Here is a 19,155-nt window from a genome sequence, read left to right as displayed (position 1 = left end):
AGTACTCTTGAAAGAAGACAAAGTGTTTTTCTTTAAACTTTTTGTTTAATTCTACAGTATTTGTCTTCCTTCTATTCTGCAATTACAGTTGAGGTTCACAGAAATAGCTTCAGAGGTTCTCAGCTACCAATGCTAAAACTTCACTTTTAGATAAACTCAAGCAAAAATTCTGGAATTTTCTTGCCATCATGCTTCAGATTCACTTTGCACAGTAGAAGTTCCGATGTGATGGATCTTTACAGAAGAGTGATTTAGGCATCTTAATTAAAAAAAACCCTTAAAAATATAGTATCTTCAATTCAACATTCAGTTTATTTTCTAAAGTAAAAACCCCATGCATTATTCTAATATACAGCATTTGATAAACAAAGACATGTTTATAAATATTTTTTCCTTTTAATAAAGATCTCTATCTACAGTCCAGATCCTGAATGTCAATCTGCCCAACTGTTTTTCAGGAAAACAGATTCCACTGAAGAAAATGTAGATCCGTATTGTTTCAGGTACTGGAAAACAAGTGTACTTCAGAACTAAATAATGATCTCTTCAGGCACTTGCCATTTGGCTAACCCAAGCTTAAGAGTTTCATTATTTATAAAAAGCAACAAAATTGCAGTCTTTACAGCCTTCTTAGCTAATTTCCACATGAAAAAGGTGCAAATCTGGACATTTACATCAGCCATCTTGCTAAGAGAAAATGCCGTATTTCTTCTCCAATTCTTCAACAGAAGCATCTTTTAATCCCATGTGGTTCACATGATTGAATAATACCTGTGTAACTGAAAAAGAAAATCCCAACATGAATTCTTATTTTTGTAATTCACATTCTTAAAGTAAGTTAGTCCAATTCTTTCCATGGTGAGAGTAAGGGGCATATAGATTATACAGCCGAAATACAAATTCATTTTTGAACTACTGGGAGGAAGAACACAAGTAGCAAAGCAAAACTCTCACTTTGTTTCAATGCCCAGGAGCTGCCTAGCAACACTTCCTTGAACAGGTGTATAATTCAGGCAACAGAGAGCTTTTAGTTTCTTTAGTAACTTGACACTATGCCGCTACATGCAGAAGACAAACATTAATGCCAATAGCAAATAAAGCTTACATCGGGAAAAGGCATGAATGCCATTCATAAGATGCACTGCACTTCACTAAGTCAAGTTATTTTATTTTAAGGAGATTCACATTTCAAAATTTTGAAGTATATGGTAATTAGCGAAACTCAGCTGTAGATAGTGAATTTAAATTTACATGGTCCAAGAGAAATGTTTTTCTTTTAAGAGTTTCACTATTACATAGTCTGTCTGGTGCTCTAAATAAAGAAAAAGTTTGAGACAAAACCCACTTTTAGAAACCATGAATTCAAGCCAATGTCAACACAAATTGCAAACTAACATGACTGAGGCTTCCGGAACAGGACAGACAACTAGGCTGAGCGCTTTAGAGATTCTGTTTTCATTCTTTTGCCAACAGAAAAGTCAGGATTTGCCAAGAAATAGTTGTAAATTGTGGAAACTGTATAATCTGGATATCTTGGATCTCAGATGTAGGATTTCATACAAATTCATAAATTTGTAACATTACCAGCTACAAACTGACAAGATGGCAAAGCTTATTTTATCAGAATAAAATGCAGTGGTATTACTGATTAAAATAAGAGGATTTAGCTTTAGTTTTCTAGTCTAAACAATAAATAAAGAGTCAAAGGATTAAGAAAAATTACATGACATTCATATTAACTTCTAAAACAATAAAAAACTAGACAACTAAAATGATTATTACATAGAATAAACAAGAGTAATGCTAAGTTTTACGTATTTTTGTCAGATTCTACAGTATCACAAAGACATTACCAAATTACTTACTTTTTTTTTCTGAACCTGACATAAACATTACTGCCATATCAAATCTTTTTAATTCAGAGAGCCTCTGGAGGATTTCAAGGATGAGTGATGGCTTCTCTTTCCTGAAGAAGATTATTACAAATAAAAAATAACCACTGGCGATTAGAAATATTCAGTAGCTGCAAGCAATATTGAAGCATTCAGGCACAAGAAATTAAAGGACAAATAAAATTCCCCTTTCATATTCACTATCTTTGTCTTTCCATTTGTCCATTCACAAAGCAAAAAGTCAATATCCAGAAACCTTTATGTAGGTATTATTGTTCTACTGAGCAAGATTGAAGAAATACAAAAACCTAGACTGATGCAAACTGGCTGCTGGTCATGTACAGAATACCTGCTACATGATTTAAAGCTTACACCTGGCCATAACATCACTATTTTTATATGTATCAGGTAGTGTGAAAGGAAGCAGCACCTGTGGCCTTAGGAAGCTCATTGAAAAGCTGAGCCAATTACAGCTGCCTTAACTTTCATCCATACAGAAAATTCCTAGACTGTGTTCATTTTACATTTTTTTGGTCAACAGTAAACAGGCACTGCCTTTCTTACAAATACTAACAAATAGTATCTTTCTTTCATAATTTCACATTTCTTTTGGAGGGAGACAGGACTCTTACCTAACAGCAAACAATTTCAGCTTCCTAGCCTTTTTATGTTGTATTACCAAATGCAGGACTGTATCTCTAAGACAGCATTTTTCACCCATTTGATGGACATTTTACTTTCTAAGGAAACCAAGGGAAAGGCAAACATTGATTTATGCTTGCTTATCTCCATAAAACAACACCAAAAAACATCCAGTGTGTGCTTCTCAGACAGTGTAATTCAGAAAAGCAGTACAGTGCCTCTGACAGACGAAATGAACTTTAGGACTCAAATGGTAGCATGGATAGAAATTTCAAAAATAACTTGTCAGGTCCTGTCTTATCAGAACCTCAGTCTCCAATACACATTTGCTACAGGCAACTGTAAAATGCTAGCAGATAATTAGGTCTGAATGCATCACAGTAAGCGTGGCATAAAACCAAAACTCTCTGAATTTCTCAGCTTCAGAAAGTTAAAATAGAGGACAACGGGCAATTCTATGTGCTCTCAGAATACACACGCAATAATATGAGCAAAAGTTATTTCATACAAATTAATGCAAGTTTCTGGTGCTCTTTAGCAAAGCACAATTCAACAACACTCAGTAAAAGTATTTTTTTCACTTCTTTTCTGCCTGTTTTTTCATTATGAGTTTCACTCCTTAAGAAGCAACTACTAAGTAATTCAAATTATTTCATTATGCTTATGTAATGCTGTGTGCTGGAAACAATTTTGTAAGCCCGAGGTTGGGCCTAGAGAGAAAATAAAAAACTCCCAAACACAAAACAAGAAAACAACCTTTCTCCACCACAAAACCACCAAACCTTTCAAAACAGCAATAAGCAATGTAAAACAAAGGAGGAGTTAAACTTACTCAATATAGAAGTCATGTAGAATTTTCAGGATCTGGTTAAACAAGTCTGGATCTAAGGACTTCTGAAACAGCTTTGCATAAAGCGAGGGCTCTATTTGCTATAGAAAAATTTTAAAAGTTAATTTTAGACAAAAAAATACAACTGAGTCATGAGAACTACATGTGCATTTTTAGAAGGTCATGGACAATGCTGAAGTGCATGAAAGCAAAAAAATCAAACCACAGAATTTAACATGAAACAACTATTTTTGCTTGTTTGCTTGGGTTTTTTTACTAATAGTAATTTCTAACTTAAAAAAATGTTAAGTGTTTTTTTTTCAAAATATATGTGAGTAAAAGTACACATTGAGCAGATTGCTGTTTCAAGCATTTGCTCAGTTTAAAAATGTTGCCATGTCTAATTATCCTAGAAGCACTCATTAGAAAATTGTAATTTAATAGTTACTAATGTAAAGTCTTTAAAGAAGGGCCTATATTTGAAAAAAACGCAGAGACTGTACTTAAAGCAAATAAAAAGGAGCAAAAACTCAAATGTGCATCAGATTGCTTATTGTTATGTGAAGACAATTAAGTAAAGGGATTATTGTATACTGGAGGCAGTCTGAACATATCTATCCCTTCCACCTAAGGGTACTGTTTCTTCAACTGATGTTGAAGAAATTGTCCAAACACTGTTGATATTCCATGTTTCATACCTTCAGGTACAAGTACATGTTTTCAGGGCAGTCTTTCAACTTTCTAAAGTCAGATTCAAGCTGGAAAGAATTTGCAGGAATGGGAGGAACTGGAGAAGCAGACATAAATGACCTTCTGATTTCTTTTTCTCTCTGTTGGCTTGCAGGAGAAGATGGATGCAATGTTGATGAAATTCTTTTCACATTTACAGGCAGCCTGCAAAGGTATTTTGAAACATACAATCAAATCAACTTTTAAGGAAATTCTACAGTGAGACCTAATTGGAGATCCCTCTATAAAATAAAAGCGAAAATACTGAAAACTTTTTAGAAAAGATTGTGTTTTAGTTTAAGCAGATATTTTAAAATTCCTTTTCTTCACCTTTTATAAAAAAAACCCACATCTGCAAATACTTAAATTTACTCAGCCTCTCTCTACTTTTTTTCTGGAAATAACTGCATTTTATAGTAGGTTTCTCCCATATATACCTGCCAAAACCAAAAAAATCATATTTTCTGTAATTTCATAATGCAAAGCAGTAACAATGTCAAATGGATAAACTAGTTTCAACACTGACAGCAGCAGATCTATTTTTTGTCCTATAATTTCTCATTTAAATCCACTGATTTTTTAGAAATTAAGAAATGGCTAGGAATATACTTTTTTCTTCAACTCTTCACAGTAAATCCATCTAACTGAGCTAGAAAAGTGTGTGGGGCCAGTGCTTCTCACAGAAGTTCTTTGGTAAGGATTCTTTGTATCAACAGAATGAGGCAGTGCCGATGCAGTGGACAATGAATTCTAAGACTGAGCAAGGATAAAGCTTCTGTACTTCAGCCTAGTTTCAGCAAGACAGACTTCAGTTTGCCTAACTAACAGTGCGACTTAGAAACTGAGCACATCTGAAGCTACCACCTGCCTCAGCAAAGGAAAGGGTGGTGACACTCATCTGCTCCTCTCACATAACTGGGGTACAAAGAATGCTTGAACTCTGCTCAAAATATCTTCTAAAAACAACAAATAAAAGTTGTAAAAACAGCTAGGGAAGACGGAGTGCCCAAGCAAGAAAGAGTACAGCATGCAGAAAAATATGAATGCCTTTATATTTGCAATGTAATTCTGAGTTTTCCACCTGACACTAAATGGACCATATTTGTCTGAACCACTGAGTGGTCAAAAAGGTAAATGTGCAAGAACCGCATGTTTATTTCAACACTGCTTTTTCAATTCAGATTCTCCAAAATACCTTCAATACCTCACCACATGCAGACATCTGAAAATTAAGATTATATTTCAACTACATTTACCTTTCTAAAAGAGGATCAGAATTATTATACTTACTGTGATAGTGATGTATCACTGATTTCTTCTATTTTCAAGTGCTTCGCTTTTGGAATATCAACTGTAGTCAACAGATCATCCTGATCTAGAGCTTCTGTTGCTTCAACACTCACTGAATTCCTCCAGTTATTGACTAAAGTAGTGCTGGGCAAGTCCCCATCTGATGTATCATCATCATCAACTTCTTCAATATCTATTCTTCGCAATGGCTTCTAAACAGAGCACAGTCCTCATGTCACATGTGGACTCAACACAAGTGTTTAAACAGACTCCAGACACAGCTGTGTGTAACTTAAAATAATTGTATGATAACCAGTTACCTCTGCAGTGGTGCACAGAGAAGACACTGCATAAAGGTAAATGGCAAAACCAGGAAACCATAAAAATCTACGTGAAGCCTGATATGATAATTTTATTGCTTTACCCTCATAAACCAGTATATCCTTATGGATCTCCATGTGTAATCTGTTTTCCCAGTAATAATTAAAAATGTATATTGTTTCACACAAGGTTGAATAGGCAGGATCTATCATATACTTTGTCCCATTACGTGGTACAGCTTTGTAATTTAGCAGAACAAAAAAAATCCAACAACAGAGGCCCACAACTTCAAATTTTCATATAATAAATATCTGGAACTCAACCCTGCTGACTGACCAAATTACATACATCCCAAGGTAATGAATTCCATCATGTGCTAAAATGCTTCATGAACCCCATAATTTTTGACCATCACCTAGCACCACCATCACAGGTCTTAGAAAAAAAGCTCTCATCACTTCTTACTTTAGAACTTCATTCCTGAACATGAACATAGTATGTATTGCTCTAGAAATACTGATGCAAATGCACATGCTTAAACACACTCAAAATTCAGACTTCTAGGAAATGGCAGTACTAAAAGCACAGATGTTTCATCTATACTTTTTCTACCTTAACAAAATAACAAGAGGAATACAACCAATCTAGCATCTTCATTTAATTTAGCAGCTGAAGTGAACACTTAATAAATATAACTGCCTATAGTATTTCAGCTACTTCATTTAGGTTTAAAGAAATAATGTTTCTAGTTATAGAGAGGAAATAACACTCCTCTCTCCCAAAGGATCAAAATAATCACACACTTTCTATTAAAACTATCCATCTGAATTACATTACTTATAAGGGTAAACAAAGGTTTTCAAATAGAATGAGTGCATACACGTACAAAGTACAAGCACTCTTTGTATTTACACAACTCATTGCTGAATGTATAAAAATTAAATGAACTAAAAGAGGAAGCCTAATACATAAAGAAACCTGGTATTACATTTTTTCATCTACAACTCATTCATCTGACTATAACCACTGATAAATCATAGTCCAAATACATTGCTTATTGAAAACCAATATCCAGCTGTCCTGCGGTTCACATGGATGAAAATGCACGCTCAAAGCTCCTTGGAAAGCAGCCCTAGGTGACAGCAGCATATGGCACAAGGAGGCAACTTGTCTTATAACCACTATGGCTGCTGTAAAAACTGTGAACAGCAGTAGAAATGAAGAAAAGTTTACCCAGAGGTTCACAACTTTCTCTCATTTACTCTCAACTGCAATGTTACCTATGGGCACAAGCCAGGGGTTTGGGGCTGCCTGCCTATTCCACATTATAAATGTATGCATACGCCATGTTTGCTGAGGATGGTACTGCAGGCTGAATGCTTACCCCACCACTGCTGTGAACATCAGCATTTCCATGCGTGTATATGTTCTTGAAAATATCAAAAGAGCAAATTTATGTATCTTTGGCTTTCCACAGGCAAGGATATCTATCAGGGGTTAGTCTACAATATAGAAAGCAGATTTTAACCCCAAACTCTACTTTTCCCACCATTATAGAAAGCAATTAATGTAACAACTTACTGTTGATTTAATCTGTAATGGATTATCAATCATTTTCACTATATTTTTGATTTCTGCTTCTTTTATCAATACTGCAGGATATTCTTGGTGAGTCTGCTGCTCTTTCTCAGCTAATTCCTGAAAAAGAATGCCAAGTTGTCCAAAAGATCAGGTGTTCCATGAGTAAATACAAGATATGTTAAAAATAATGTAATAAAGAATAAAAACCTTATAGTACTATAGCCTTATAAAAAACTCCTAAACAAACAAACCCCCACTATACCCAAATAAGCATACATACATTTCTTATTTTCGTGAGTTCATTTATTGCTTGTTTATTTCCAGGTTCCAGCTTCAGAACAGCTTCAAAATCTGAGTGAAAAACAACATAGAAACTGGAGATATTTCAAGTTACAATGTACACGTGGTAGATTTTTAACCTTCTATTTTCCTTTCATAGCTCTAAAAATAATTAAAGGCAGGTAAGTGACAGAATGGCCAAGTTTGGAAAGGACCAGTGGTCCAACCACCCTACTCAAGCAGGGTCACCCTGGAGTGCAATGCACAGGATGGCACCCAGAGAGTTCTTGAATATCTCCAGTGAAGGAGACTCCACAACATCTCTGGGCAATCTGCTCCAGTGCTTGATCATCTGCACAGTAAGAATTTCTTTCTCATATTCAAGTACAACTCCCTGTGCATCAGTTTCCGCCTGTTGCCTCTTGTCCTATTGCTTGGAACCACCCAGCAGAGCCTGGCTCCATCCTTTTGACACCTTCCCTTCAGATACTGATAGACATTGGTGAGGTCATCCCTCAGTCATCTCTTCTCCAGACTGAACAGGCACAGCCCCCTCAGCCTTTCCTCATAAGAGAGATGTTCCATTCCCCTGATCATCTTTGTCACCCTCTGTGGGACCCACTTCAGGAGCTCCATGTCCGTCTTGCACTGAGGAGCCCAGAACCGGGCACAGCACTCCAGATGTGCCTCAGCAGGGCTGAGTGGAGGGGCAGGATCACCTCCCTGGACCTGCTGGCAGTGCTCTTCCCAATGCAGCCCAGGATTCCATTGGCCTTCCTAGCCACAAGGGCGCTGCTGGCTCATCGACAGCTTGTTGTCCGCCAGGTCCTCCTCCCAGCAGGTCAGCCAGAGTCTGTGCTGGTGCAGAGGTTGTTCTTCCTCAGCTGCAGGACCCTACATTTCCCTTTTGGATTTCTGAAGGTACCTCTCTGCCCATCTCTCCAATCTGTCAAGGTCCTTCTGGAAGGCTCACAGCACCCTGGGGTATCAGCTGCTCCTCCAAGCTTTGTATCATCACCTAACTTGCTGAGGAGGCACCTGCACCTTCATCAAGTCACTGATGAACAAGTTAAACCACAATGGGCTCAGTATTGAACCTTGAGAGACACCACCAGTGACAGGCCTCCAACTAGACCCTGTGTCACTGATTAAGACCCTCCAGGATCTGCTGTTCAGTCAGTTCTCAATCTACCTCACCGTCCCCTTATAAGTCATCCTAATGTCTACATAATTACCTACTTTAAATGAACTTTCCAAACTATTTCTTACCACTTATAAACAGCAACAGCTGCAATTTCACACAAAACTGTCTTCCCATTATGTGGGCACCAACACCAGAGTTTTAACATATATTCAGTGAAATCCAAGAGAAACCACTTCATTCTTAACTTCTGCACTGACAATCTCAGAAGTCAGAACAAAAAAAGACCAGCATATCCTAATACTGATCTCTTACCTACCACATTAAGGCTAATTCAAAATCATACCTTGAATAGCTTCCTTTAGCTTCCCAAGAGCAACTCTGGCAGCTCCTCTTCTGGCAAAAGCTTTAGAATAGGAAGCATCTAAGCGCAGAGCTTGTGTGCAGTCATCTTCTGCCTCTTTGTACCTCAGCAAAAGCATAGCACAAAATTAAAAATCAGTTTCAAGAGGCAGTTTCATGAGATGACAGAACTGCCCAAACCAACTAAAATATAAAGGCAGATCTTCATTACCTACATACATAAACATATCACTGAGCTAAAATGTGAATTAAAAAAAACTCGCATAAAATATGGTTTCTCAGCACCTTGAAATTTAAGCTGTATCTTTTGGTATCTCAAAACAGAGTGCTGACTTTTTTCAGCATTACAAAAATTCACATCTTCTGTAAAGAAAAAAAAACCATATTAAAGCTTGTCAGAGCAGAGTCCACTTTAAAAATTCAACAACAGCCTTAAAATCCAAGTTAGTACCGTGGCTTTGTACTTCTGAAAACCAGAAATACCATTACAAACAAAGAAAACATACCAGAGAGGAGAAGCAAGTATACATGAGAATAAATTTCTCTACATTTGGAATTCTGTGTCCTTCACTATTTCAGAATGAGAACTCAGAATATCCTTGCATTAATGTAATTTGCTTCATTTTAAGATTAAATTTCCTCATCCCATTTATATTGTTACATTAGATCATGATTCCACTACGTGCTTAATAAAATATTTTCATTCATCCCTCTTCTCCATGTTCAAACTATCATTAAATTTATGCAAATTAATTTTTATTTGCTGTTGTCATCAGCACTAGCGGTCTGTAAGAATACCAATGCGCTTTTGTTGCATTTATGTTTGGTCCTCTTTGAAATGTAAAGACTTATGATACATGATTCATCATAGGGAAACAATTTTCTTGCTTGGTCATTCAATTAAGTATTGCTTCCTCTGAATCTCACAGAAGATTATTTGTATTCTGATGTCCTTTAAATTACAAGTGTTGTGTCAGAAATAGTATCCATGCAACTCATCTTATCCTAATTTGAGATCAATCTACTGTCTCTAGAGATACTCAGCCGTGTCATGTTAAAACAGATGACCAACATAGCCCTCTGCTCTTCATGCTACCAGCTTACAAATTTTAAATTACCACACCATCACAAACGAAGCTCACACCTAAAAACTGGCCATATGGAACTTATCTAATTTGCTGAAAAGCATGAATTTCCATACAGTTTCTGGGTTATTTGGATAAAACTTAATTTAAAATAAACAAGCAACACACACACGCCTCTATCAGTGGAGTTAAAAAAAAATTTAAAATGTAAAAATTTCCAGAAAAAGCTGTTATTCATTCTCTCCAAAGTCAGAAGTTATAATTCACTTCTTTTTACAGAGCAATGTTTAGAAACATTGAAACTGGTTTCATAGTCAAACACAAAGCTTTGGGCAGTTCCTTTCAGAAAGGTGAATATCTGGATTTTGCACACATGAAAAAGAATGAAAATTCAACTTCAGAAACCATTATTTCATACTGGTGCTATTTTATTCTCTCAGAACTTGCTTCCTACAAATTGCATTTTGAGATTACACATACAGATTTGTTCCCTCTCCTTTACTGCTTTCAATTTGATTTATTCTATACTGAATTCTAACAAAAATGAGGAGTGACAATAACTCAACTTGAGTGAAAATCTGCTGGATCATTATTCCTCCTGATTTACAACAAACAGTACAGCATGTGCAATTCCACTTACTTCTCTATCTTTAGGTAGGCCATGGCTCTGTTAGCTGGCAGTAGTGCATTGGTGCCATCTGCTGCGATACCGCGGGTGTAACACTCTATTGCAGCCTCATACTTTCCTTCTTTGAAATAACCGTTACCCTGGAATATTTAGGTCCAAACGAAAAAAAAAAACAAACCAGCCTTGAGAAAATCCAGTGCAATGAACTTTTTCTTATCCTTTTTTCCAGAGAGGGTGACCACATTATGAAGATGAACTGCAAAGAACACCCACATCAGAGCAGACAGTTACAGTGCATTTCTTCCTACCTAAGTTTGGAGGCAGAACACAAAAACTATCTTAATACTTTCTAATACTTCAAGGATAAAAAAAGCCTTTGCTACATCCATAGTTCAACTTGTTATTTAACTTTATGCTTGATGTGCAGGATAACCTACCCTGTACCTCATGAATTTAAACACAAGCTGAACGTTTACAATTCCCCTTTCAAGATGATTTTATGCACTTCACAAATTCATATTTATCCTGCTCCATAAAACTTATCCTCAAATATCACCTTGGTCCAAATGTTGTTGCTGTTTTTTAAATAATGCTCCATACAAGAAAATTACATTACTTTTTCGTTTGTTTCTAGGGAACTAACATTACCTCTTGCTTCTCGATACTGATTTGAAGCTGCACATCTCTGCTACTTCTCTACTGACTGACAAAAAACCAGAAAGGCCACAGTTCAGACTTGATCCATGTAACCAGGAACAAGGCCTGCAGTGAGTCAGCTCTGCTGCCAATGAACTATTGCACTGGACTGAAACTTCTCTTCTGAGACCTAATCAAACTCTTGCTCCTTAATGCATATTTTCATTCTTATCTGACTAATTACTTCTTACAACCAGTACAGCAAACATGAATAATGGCAACAAATTAGGAGTTACATAGCTAGGTAAGCGAGCAGAAAAATTAAGGTTTAATTAATGCTATTTATTTATTGAAAGAGTGGTGAGAGGGACAAATCAATAAGCCAACTGTGAGTCAAGACTATGCATCCAGAGATACATTTTCATTGTCATTGTTGCCTGCACCCCCAAAGTCCTTTTCATAACTACTATTCATCATGTAATCAGAGGTTTGAAAACAAGAAATAGTCCACAAGTCCCCTTGGGCAAGAAAGCATCAAGACTTATAATAATGGAGAAATAGAATCTTTGTAAAATGCAGTTTAAGTTCTACCTGTCTTACCATGACTTTGAAATTTTGCATATACAGTTTGGGCTATAAAAGCTACCCTTTTTAAGTATTCCTCCAGACAAATCCAAACAGAACTCACTGTTCCATTCACCTTCTTAGAGGCAAAATGGGAAACACTTGAGGTAACATCAAGGACATTCCATGTATGAAGTTCAAGGTGGTATCAGGTTTAATTTATACATTTGCATAACTAAAAGCAGCGTAACTAACAGCACCTTTTTCTTTACTAGGTTTCTCCTGTTCCACCAGAACCTGTGACCTACCAGATCTTTTTCTGCAATTGCCTTCTGCTTAAGCTGTTGGTCTTCAATGCGCTGCTTCTCTTCATCTGTTAATCCTGTTCTGACTCCATCTTCAAACTCTTTCTGTTCTGAATTTTCTTTTAATGACAGAGCCTGTAAAAACATAATTTTTCCCTTCAGTAAGTATTTTCTCACCTAAACATTTTTAGAACATAAATTACAGTAACTTCTAAACTTTTAAGATAGGAAAATCTGCCAAGCTTTTTAACAGAAGTGCCTGTGTTTTAAATTAAATACAAATTGAAGAGACAATTTAAAAACAATTTGTTTCTTGAAAATGTATTTCTTTGAGGGACTGCAAGTCAGAATAATGCTTGGTAAATTAGAAGTATGTAACTTCTGAAGCACAGCGTGGAATGACTCATGGAACCTTTCTATACAATCCAATTCACATATCTTTTATTTCTCCAATTACAGGAGACTTTGCATCTTCATTCTGAAAATAAATTTTTCAACCACTGTCAAAAACACAGTTGAAGAGGTGTAAGTAAATTCATACAGAAGTGACAGGTGAGCTTATATTTACAAAGGTCATCATAATTAACATTCTCCCTGTCATGCAAAGAATCTAACTCGCACTAGAAGTATTTCGTTCTGTTCTTAGAACAACTTTCTGGTTTGGTTGACCACAGCAATCAGTGGACTACAAGCAGGCTAGCAATGCAGTTTTATGGCCAAGAGAACACAGAAGACCTCTCATGTGCTGTGCTTCCTTATACTAAAATACTACGCATGACTGAAAAAAGCATTAACATAGGAGGTAGAAAATTGGGGAAAATTAAAAAATAAACCAATCAACCAGCCCACCAAAACCCAACCAACAACAAAAAAAAGTCCAAAACAACAAAAAAGTCCGAAAGACACCACATGGTGCACACATGTAGTCTTAATCTGGGATCCAATACTACACTGATATTTGCAGATGTGTGAGTTTCTCCAAAAGAAACTCCATTAAAGATTTTGACCTCAAAGAACTTCAGATGCCAGAAAAAGCATCTTTATTGGTAATTTATTGAATCAGTTCTTGTTATAAAAATTGGCACAGACATAAATGGAACAGGGTGTATTAATTTATGGTAGAGTCTATTAACCTTTTTACCTGATCAATTTTCTTCAGTTCATTTTTTGCTTCAAAGTTGTTGGCATCCAGCTCCAAAACTTTTTCATAATCTATCAGAAGACCAGAAAACTATGTTTCAGGGAGCAAGCACAGACCAGTAAGAAGAGCATTTTTTTAAGATAAACCTTTTTTGTAATTACCCAAGAAGCCTGGGATATTTCAAGTAATAAATCATTCTAGAACAGTTAAAGCTGAATTATTCAATAACTACTAACATCTACCACTATAATTTGGACTTGCTACTTGAATTTTACCTTGCCAGAAGAATATGCAACATGGTATTTCTTTGTTTATAGGAAATGAAAATTAAATTCCTACACTAAAGAAGTAGATCACACAAGTCTGTATGTATTTTAACAAAAGAATTTTAAGAAGACCCACCTTCTTTAGCACCCTGAAGATTTTTCAAAGCAAAGCGAGCGGCCCCTCTTCTCGCATAAGCCTTTACGTAATTTTTATCTAAAGCAAGTGCTAAATTGCAGTCAGATTCCGCAACAGAAAACCTATCAAAAAAATGAATGAGTAGTTTGGACACATCTAGGTTTCAAACCCCAAGATTTCAGCAGTTCATCTTACTCTACGCGTCACCAGGTTCTTGATAAGATGGTAATCTTACATGCTTCAGAAGGGGCACAAACCAAGTACTTACACGTTTCTTGATTCTGAATACATTAACAACAGAAAAGAATCTCTACTGCCACAGAAGAATAACCAAGTCCCCTTTCTTCACCCAAAACAAATCAAAGTCTTAGAAACAGAGCTCACTGAATGTGAAAGGCAATTTAACTTTCTCGTCCTCTTTTTTCTTGAAGTCTTACACTGTTAACACAGAAGATGGTGAACTGCTAGTGTGCAAGCTAAGGAAAAATTGATGAGGGAGACTACCAGATGATTTCTCCTGGTGATTCCTATTTTACTTTGAAACTGGAAGGCAGGTTGCAACAACACAGCATGATGCATAAATCAAGAATTAAAACTAGACCAAAAATCTGAAGGTAGCATTTCAAGTACAAAACTATTACAGATTTAACAATGCAAGTCTTACTTTTTCATTCTATAAAAAGCTGATGCTCTGTTTGTGGGCAATACTGGATTGTACGGATCAGAATGCATCCCTCTAGTATAGCATTTTATAGCTTCATCAAAGTTTCCTTGTTTGAAGTATTTATTCCCCTGTGAATAGAAAAGAGCAAGTTTTTCAGCATTTTTCAGAATTTTCAGCAAGTTACTATATATTGGCAGCTACAATGCTAATTAAAAACCCTAAAAATTCAAAGTATTCTAGAAATGCTTACATATTTTTGTTCAACATTCCTCACAAAATACTGCTTTACTATGAAATATGCTAACATATTCTAAGTGCACCATATTAAATAATTTTCATTATATATTCTCTAACAGAGGTCTATAAAATATTCATTTTCAGTATCTCTAGGTAATTTCTAGAAACGTGTAACAAGCATATACATACCTACTTAAATTACCAAATGAGGTTAAGTTTTCAGTAACTAGGTTTGTCATCTTTGCTTTCCAAGTCAACATTTTCATTTCTGCCTCCTCTGGGACACAACTTTTACCTCACACACCCTCAATGACCTCACTGCAGCCAAGATAATAATGGCCAAAGGATACCTCAGCTTCTCAGTGCAGACTGCATGTGAAGGAATTCCCACAGCAGCAGGAATACAACACAAATACCATCCACACAGACAGTTAAAAACAAGCAAAAAACCAATCAACTCATCCCACAAAAACCCAAACCAAAGCTAGAACTACTGAAGTCAATATTGACTGGCAGATGGGTTAGGTGATTGCTTACAAACAGAGAAGTTTATCAAAAACACAGAAGCTGCTACACAGCTACTTCTTATGGCAATGAAGCCTGAGACAGATCTCTTTCTATATCCTACTCTATTAGGTAAAACTGAAGTGGTATGAACTTTCCGTTATTAAAGCAATGATGTTCACCGACCATTCCCAGATTTACTGCCTTGACAAAGGAAGTATTTTTAAGTTCTTGCAGATTTAGTTTGGGGCATTCAGATGTTGTGCTCAGGTAAAAACCAGTTTGCTCTATATAGCAATTCTATACAGCCATTCAACCTCTCAAAGCAAAACATCACCAATACATTTGTCATCACAGGCATACATTAATTAGAATCTGCCAAGCTTGCTGCTACTGACAATGAGAAGAAATGGAACTGCAGTGAGAATTTTCTATTTTGGAATAATGGGCAGGGAAGCAGACAGAAAGACTTCCAAACTGGCAATTCTTTTACTAGATATGTGGTCTCAGTAGATGATCTTTTAAAAGAAAATTGCAAATACTCCTATACCTAAATTTCTTCTTTACCAATAATAAACATCTATAATTCTATAACCTTTTCCTTCTCTGCAAGAGCCTTTTCAGCATCTACATGAATTCCATCCTCTTCAGAGTCTGATTCTGGAGATACAGAATCATGAGTACTATCTTCTTTATCAAGTTCTTCAAGTATTTTATCCTGGAATCAGAAACAAAAAGTCAAATTGTTATCTTCATTATAATTTAACAGCACAAAATAATACAAGTAAGATTTTATTAATGTCAATACTGACAGTTGTGCTTAGTCTTATATTCTACTATAATTATGACCTTTTAATAGGCTTATTGTTAAAACAGATTTTTTTCCCTCAAACTAAAATTCAATCTGCTGGATGAAAGCACAGTCAATAAAAAAACAAGTATTTATCAATATTCCAAATATTAAATTTGTAATCTTTTTGGGAGAAAGCCACCCTATACAGTACCCAGCACAGTAAGATACTGACTAGTGGACTGAATTCTCAGCGCTGTAACAAAATTTTATTTAACACAGAATCAACTGGGGACAAGAGTAGCAACAAAGCAAATCTTAAGACTCACCACATCAAGTTTTCCCCATGCTTCATAATCGTAAGACTTGATCTTGTTTTTCTTGTTTTCCTCAGAGGTTATCTTTGAGGGGACTTTATTTTTGCTTTTCTTCTTTTTCTTAAAAGTCTTGTTTCGAATTGGTGGCAAATTCTAAATAGAATTAAGTAACTTATTATAAAACAGATGTGTGGAAATCACTTGCACTGAAGAATCTACAACATCTGTATCTAGACAGAATATTTATCTAGTGGTTAGTTTTATTTTAGAAATCCATCCAGCAAGCTGTTCTCATGAGCTCTACAAAACCACTAAGAACTACAAGCATAAATCTTTAAAGACTTAATAGTGAATATTACATGTATGATATAAAACTGAGTTTTAGAAGACTACTGTCTTCAGAGTATCACTAAAGAATCACTTAAATATGCTAAATGTCAGCAGTAAATTACCAATACTGATGCTGCAAACAGAAATATTCCCATAGATCTACCCAGAACCGATAAAAAATTTACTGGCCTCATCACCTTCAGGGGCTACTGGCCCACGGCTCTGTGGGTGGTGCAGTTTACAGAGGAATCTCTCATTTACTTCAGGTAAGAACACATCATGGATTAGTTTATGCCCTCTATTCAGATATTTTAAGTAAAAAAATGTCATTTTGCTAATGTAAAACACAATTATTATAAACACTATCACAGTATGAATAGCTGAGTTGACACTGGTCTTGTGTTTTCTTACCTCTTCTGGGACCCCACTCTGTTTCCTGAGTTCAGAATCCACTTCTTTAATATCTTTTTCCCAGCTCTCCAATTCTCTCATGAAATCCTGCAGCTCTTCAGCATTTTGCTTCACTTGCAGCTGCAGTTCTACCGCTTTACTTGGTGCACTCATCATAATCTGCCAAAATTCAAGGAAAATAGCCTTCTACTAAAAAAATATTGGAAGTATGTAGTGAAGGAAGCTACTTCAAAATTAACAAGCCTGACTTACATGCCAGTCAGACTTCCCAATAGCATAGTAGGAACATCAAACACTAAGAGACAAAGAAAAACACAGTTTAAATATCTTTGAAAAAATGAAGTGAAGCCATATTATTCAGATAAAACAAACTATATAATAACAAACAGCAATTCATGTTTTCCTAACTATAAGGTAAAGCACCCAACAAGTCAATGGTAATCCTGAAACTGCAAACAAGTCCCTAAAACATGGTTGTATAATTATTAACACTTGATTGTCTTCATAGATTTTGTTGTCTTAAGTGAAAGAAGTTTTATTATCACAAAAATATCAATTCACAATTAAAAAGTAACCTTATAAATTTTGGTTACAATTCTGAAAAAAAGAAACCTCCCATTTGTAGCACAAAAATCAGAAAGGATGAGGCAAACATGTTTTGAAAACAATCACGATTAAGTAACTGACGATAAGCTAAATACAAACTTAGACAAAGAGAGTTATGAATGGTTGCTAACTTTAACCTCTTGATGGCAAGCTTCAGGATCTGTTATAAGCCTCACTGAAATATAAATAGGCTATTTGTAGAGATACTACACATAAAGCTTTTAAGGAAGAAAAAGATCTAAGCTATTTCACATGCTTTATTTAACGTTATTTTTCACATCTGTGCAATAACCTAGTAGCACAACAATATAAAAATTTATGAGCCAAACAAAGCTAATGATTTCTGTGGTACAATGTGCCATCCAGAATTACAAACAAGGGTCTCAAAGAGAGAGAAAAACACACTGCACGATTACTACTGAACCGATGCTACCAAAGCAGAAATGTTTTTACATGCTCAGGAATAAGCAGCTAAGTAGACGCCCTGCTGCAGCAGTTTGTTTCTCCCTGGTTCATGCACAGGAGGTGACAATTATCTTGAGCAATGTATTAGGTCTATTTGAAACAAAACAGAAAGAAACTTTCAGTGAAGCCAAAAACACATAGCTTTCATCACGTTTCCAGTCCAGCAGCTTACTGTTCACCTTCAACTGCTGTCCCACGCCGAACTACCACTGTAATATTCAGTCTGTTAATTTCGTGCAACTTGGGCAGGGACACATCAAATATTCCATACACTTTAGCATTTCTAGGTAGGTAGAACAAGGTACCAAAATATGCAAAAAAATACCATATAATCTGTTGAACTTTTCTTTTTCCTATGTCTGACTAAAACAATATTCTCACGCAGGCAAAAACCTAACATGAAATCTGGCTGATTGTTATCTGTCACTCTAAAGCATCCTGCTAAAGTGTATAAAGTCAAAGTGCTCCGTTACCCAGCAGCCGCACACAACTTAGCGACGACTTTAACCCACGCACTGAACAGCAGCCTCGGCGGCACAGCCCTTACACCCTTCAGGGCACTTTTATTCGACTCTCAACGCTGAGCGCTCCCAGCACCCGAAGGCTGCTGCTCCCAGCGACTCCCCTGGAGCGGCCGCACCTCGCCGGCGGCCCGGCGGGCAGCGCGGGCCGGCCCTGGAGCGGGTCCCGAGGCCGCGCCGCAGGAGGCCCTGAGGCAGAGCAGCCCCGGCGAGCCCCAGCACCGCCTCCGCACCGCCCGCAAGCTGCAAGCGAGGCCTTGACTCCATCAGGGTGCGCTCCCCCACGCCATGCCTCGCCACCCCGCGCGGCCAAGCTGCCCGCGGACCCACAGGGGTGGGGATGCGGCCGCGGGACGGCGCCTCCCGAGCACGGCACGCCGCACTCCCCCCGTCCCCCCGTGGCCTCACCTGCGCCGCGCCGCGCCTCCTCCCGCGCTGCCCAGCCCGCTCCCAGGCTGCCGCGCGCGCCCCCGGCGCCGGGA

The 19,155-nt window shown here is 36.9% G+C and overlaps 1 protein-coding gene across 3 annotated transcripts; it reads right to left on the bottom strand.

The window, feature by feature from the left end:
* Positions 1–290: 290 nt before the first annotated feature.
* Positions 291–19,139, bottom strand: RPAP3 (RNA polymerase II associated protein 3). 3 transcript variants are annotated; one of them, XM_030960622.1, is made up of 18 exons: positions 19,082–19,138; positions 17,334–17,376; positions 17,082–17,240; positions 16,353–16,493; positions 15,829–15,951; positions 14,493–14,620; positions 13,829–13,950; positions 13,427–13,497; positions 12,289–12,420; positions 10,793–10,920; positions 9,051–9,172; positions 7,565–7,635; positions 7,285–7,401; positions 5,383–5,594; positions 4,062–4,257; positions 3,367–3,464; positions 1,866–1,966; positions 291–779 (listed from the first exon to the last, which is right to left on the bottom strand). In XM_030960622.1, exons 3-18 carry the CDS (start codon positions 17,235–17,237, stop codon positions 688–690), a joined length of 2,010 nt encoding a protein of 669 aa, XP_030816482.1. In that variant the 5' UTR covers positions 17,238–17,240; positions 17,334–17,376; positions 19,082–19,138; the 3' UTR covers positions 291–687. The 3 variants fall into 3 exon arrangements, with proteins under 3 accessions (XP_030816482.1, XP_030816484.1, XP_030816483.1); XM_030960624.1 differs by having other exon boundaries at positions 499–779; positions 17,082–17,267; positions 19,082–19,134; XM_030960623.1 differs by lacking the exon at positions 17,334–17,376 and having other exon boundaries at positions 499–779; positions 19,082–19,139.
* Positions 19,140–19,155: the final 16 nt, after the last annotated feature.

Source organism: Camarhynchus parvulus, chromosome 1A, assembly GCF_901933205.1.
Source record: "Camarhynchus parvulus chromosome 1A, STF_HiC, whole genome shotgun sequence".
Taxonomy (NCBI): domain Eukaryota; kingdom Metazoa; phylum Chordata; class Aves; order Passeriformes; family Thraupidae; genus Camarhynchus; species Camarhynchus parvulus.
Note: the sequence above shows the minus strand (reverse complement) of the source record. Positions and strands in the feature narration are given on the sequence as shown.

Excerpts from the sequence above, each read along its gene's own strand:
- RPAP3 (XM_030960623.1), bottom strand. The coding sequence starts at position 17,237 with ATGATGAGTGCACCAAGTAAAGCGGTAGAACTGCAGCTGCAAGTGAAG. Across the intron at positions 7,402-7,564 it reads AACTCACGAAAATAAGAAAT|GAATTAGCTGAGAAAGAGCA; the intron begins GTATGTATGCTT and ends ATTCTTTTTCAG. Across the intron at positions 4,258-5,382 it reads AGTGATACATCACTATCACA|GCTGCCTGTAAATGTGAAAA; the intron begins GTAAGTATAATA and ends ATACCTTTGCAG.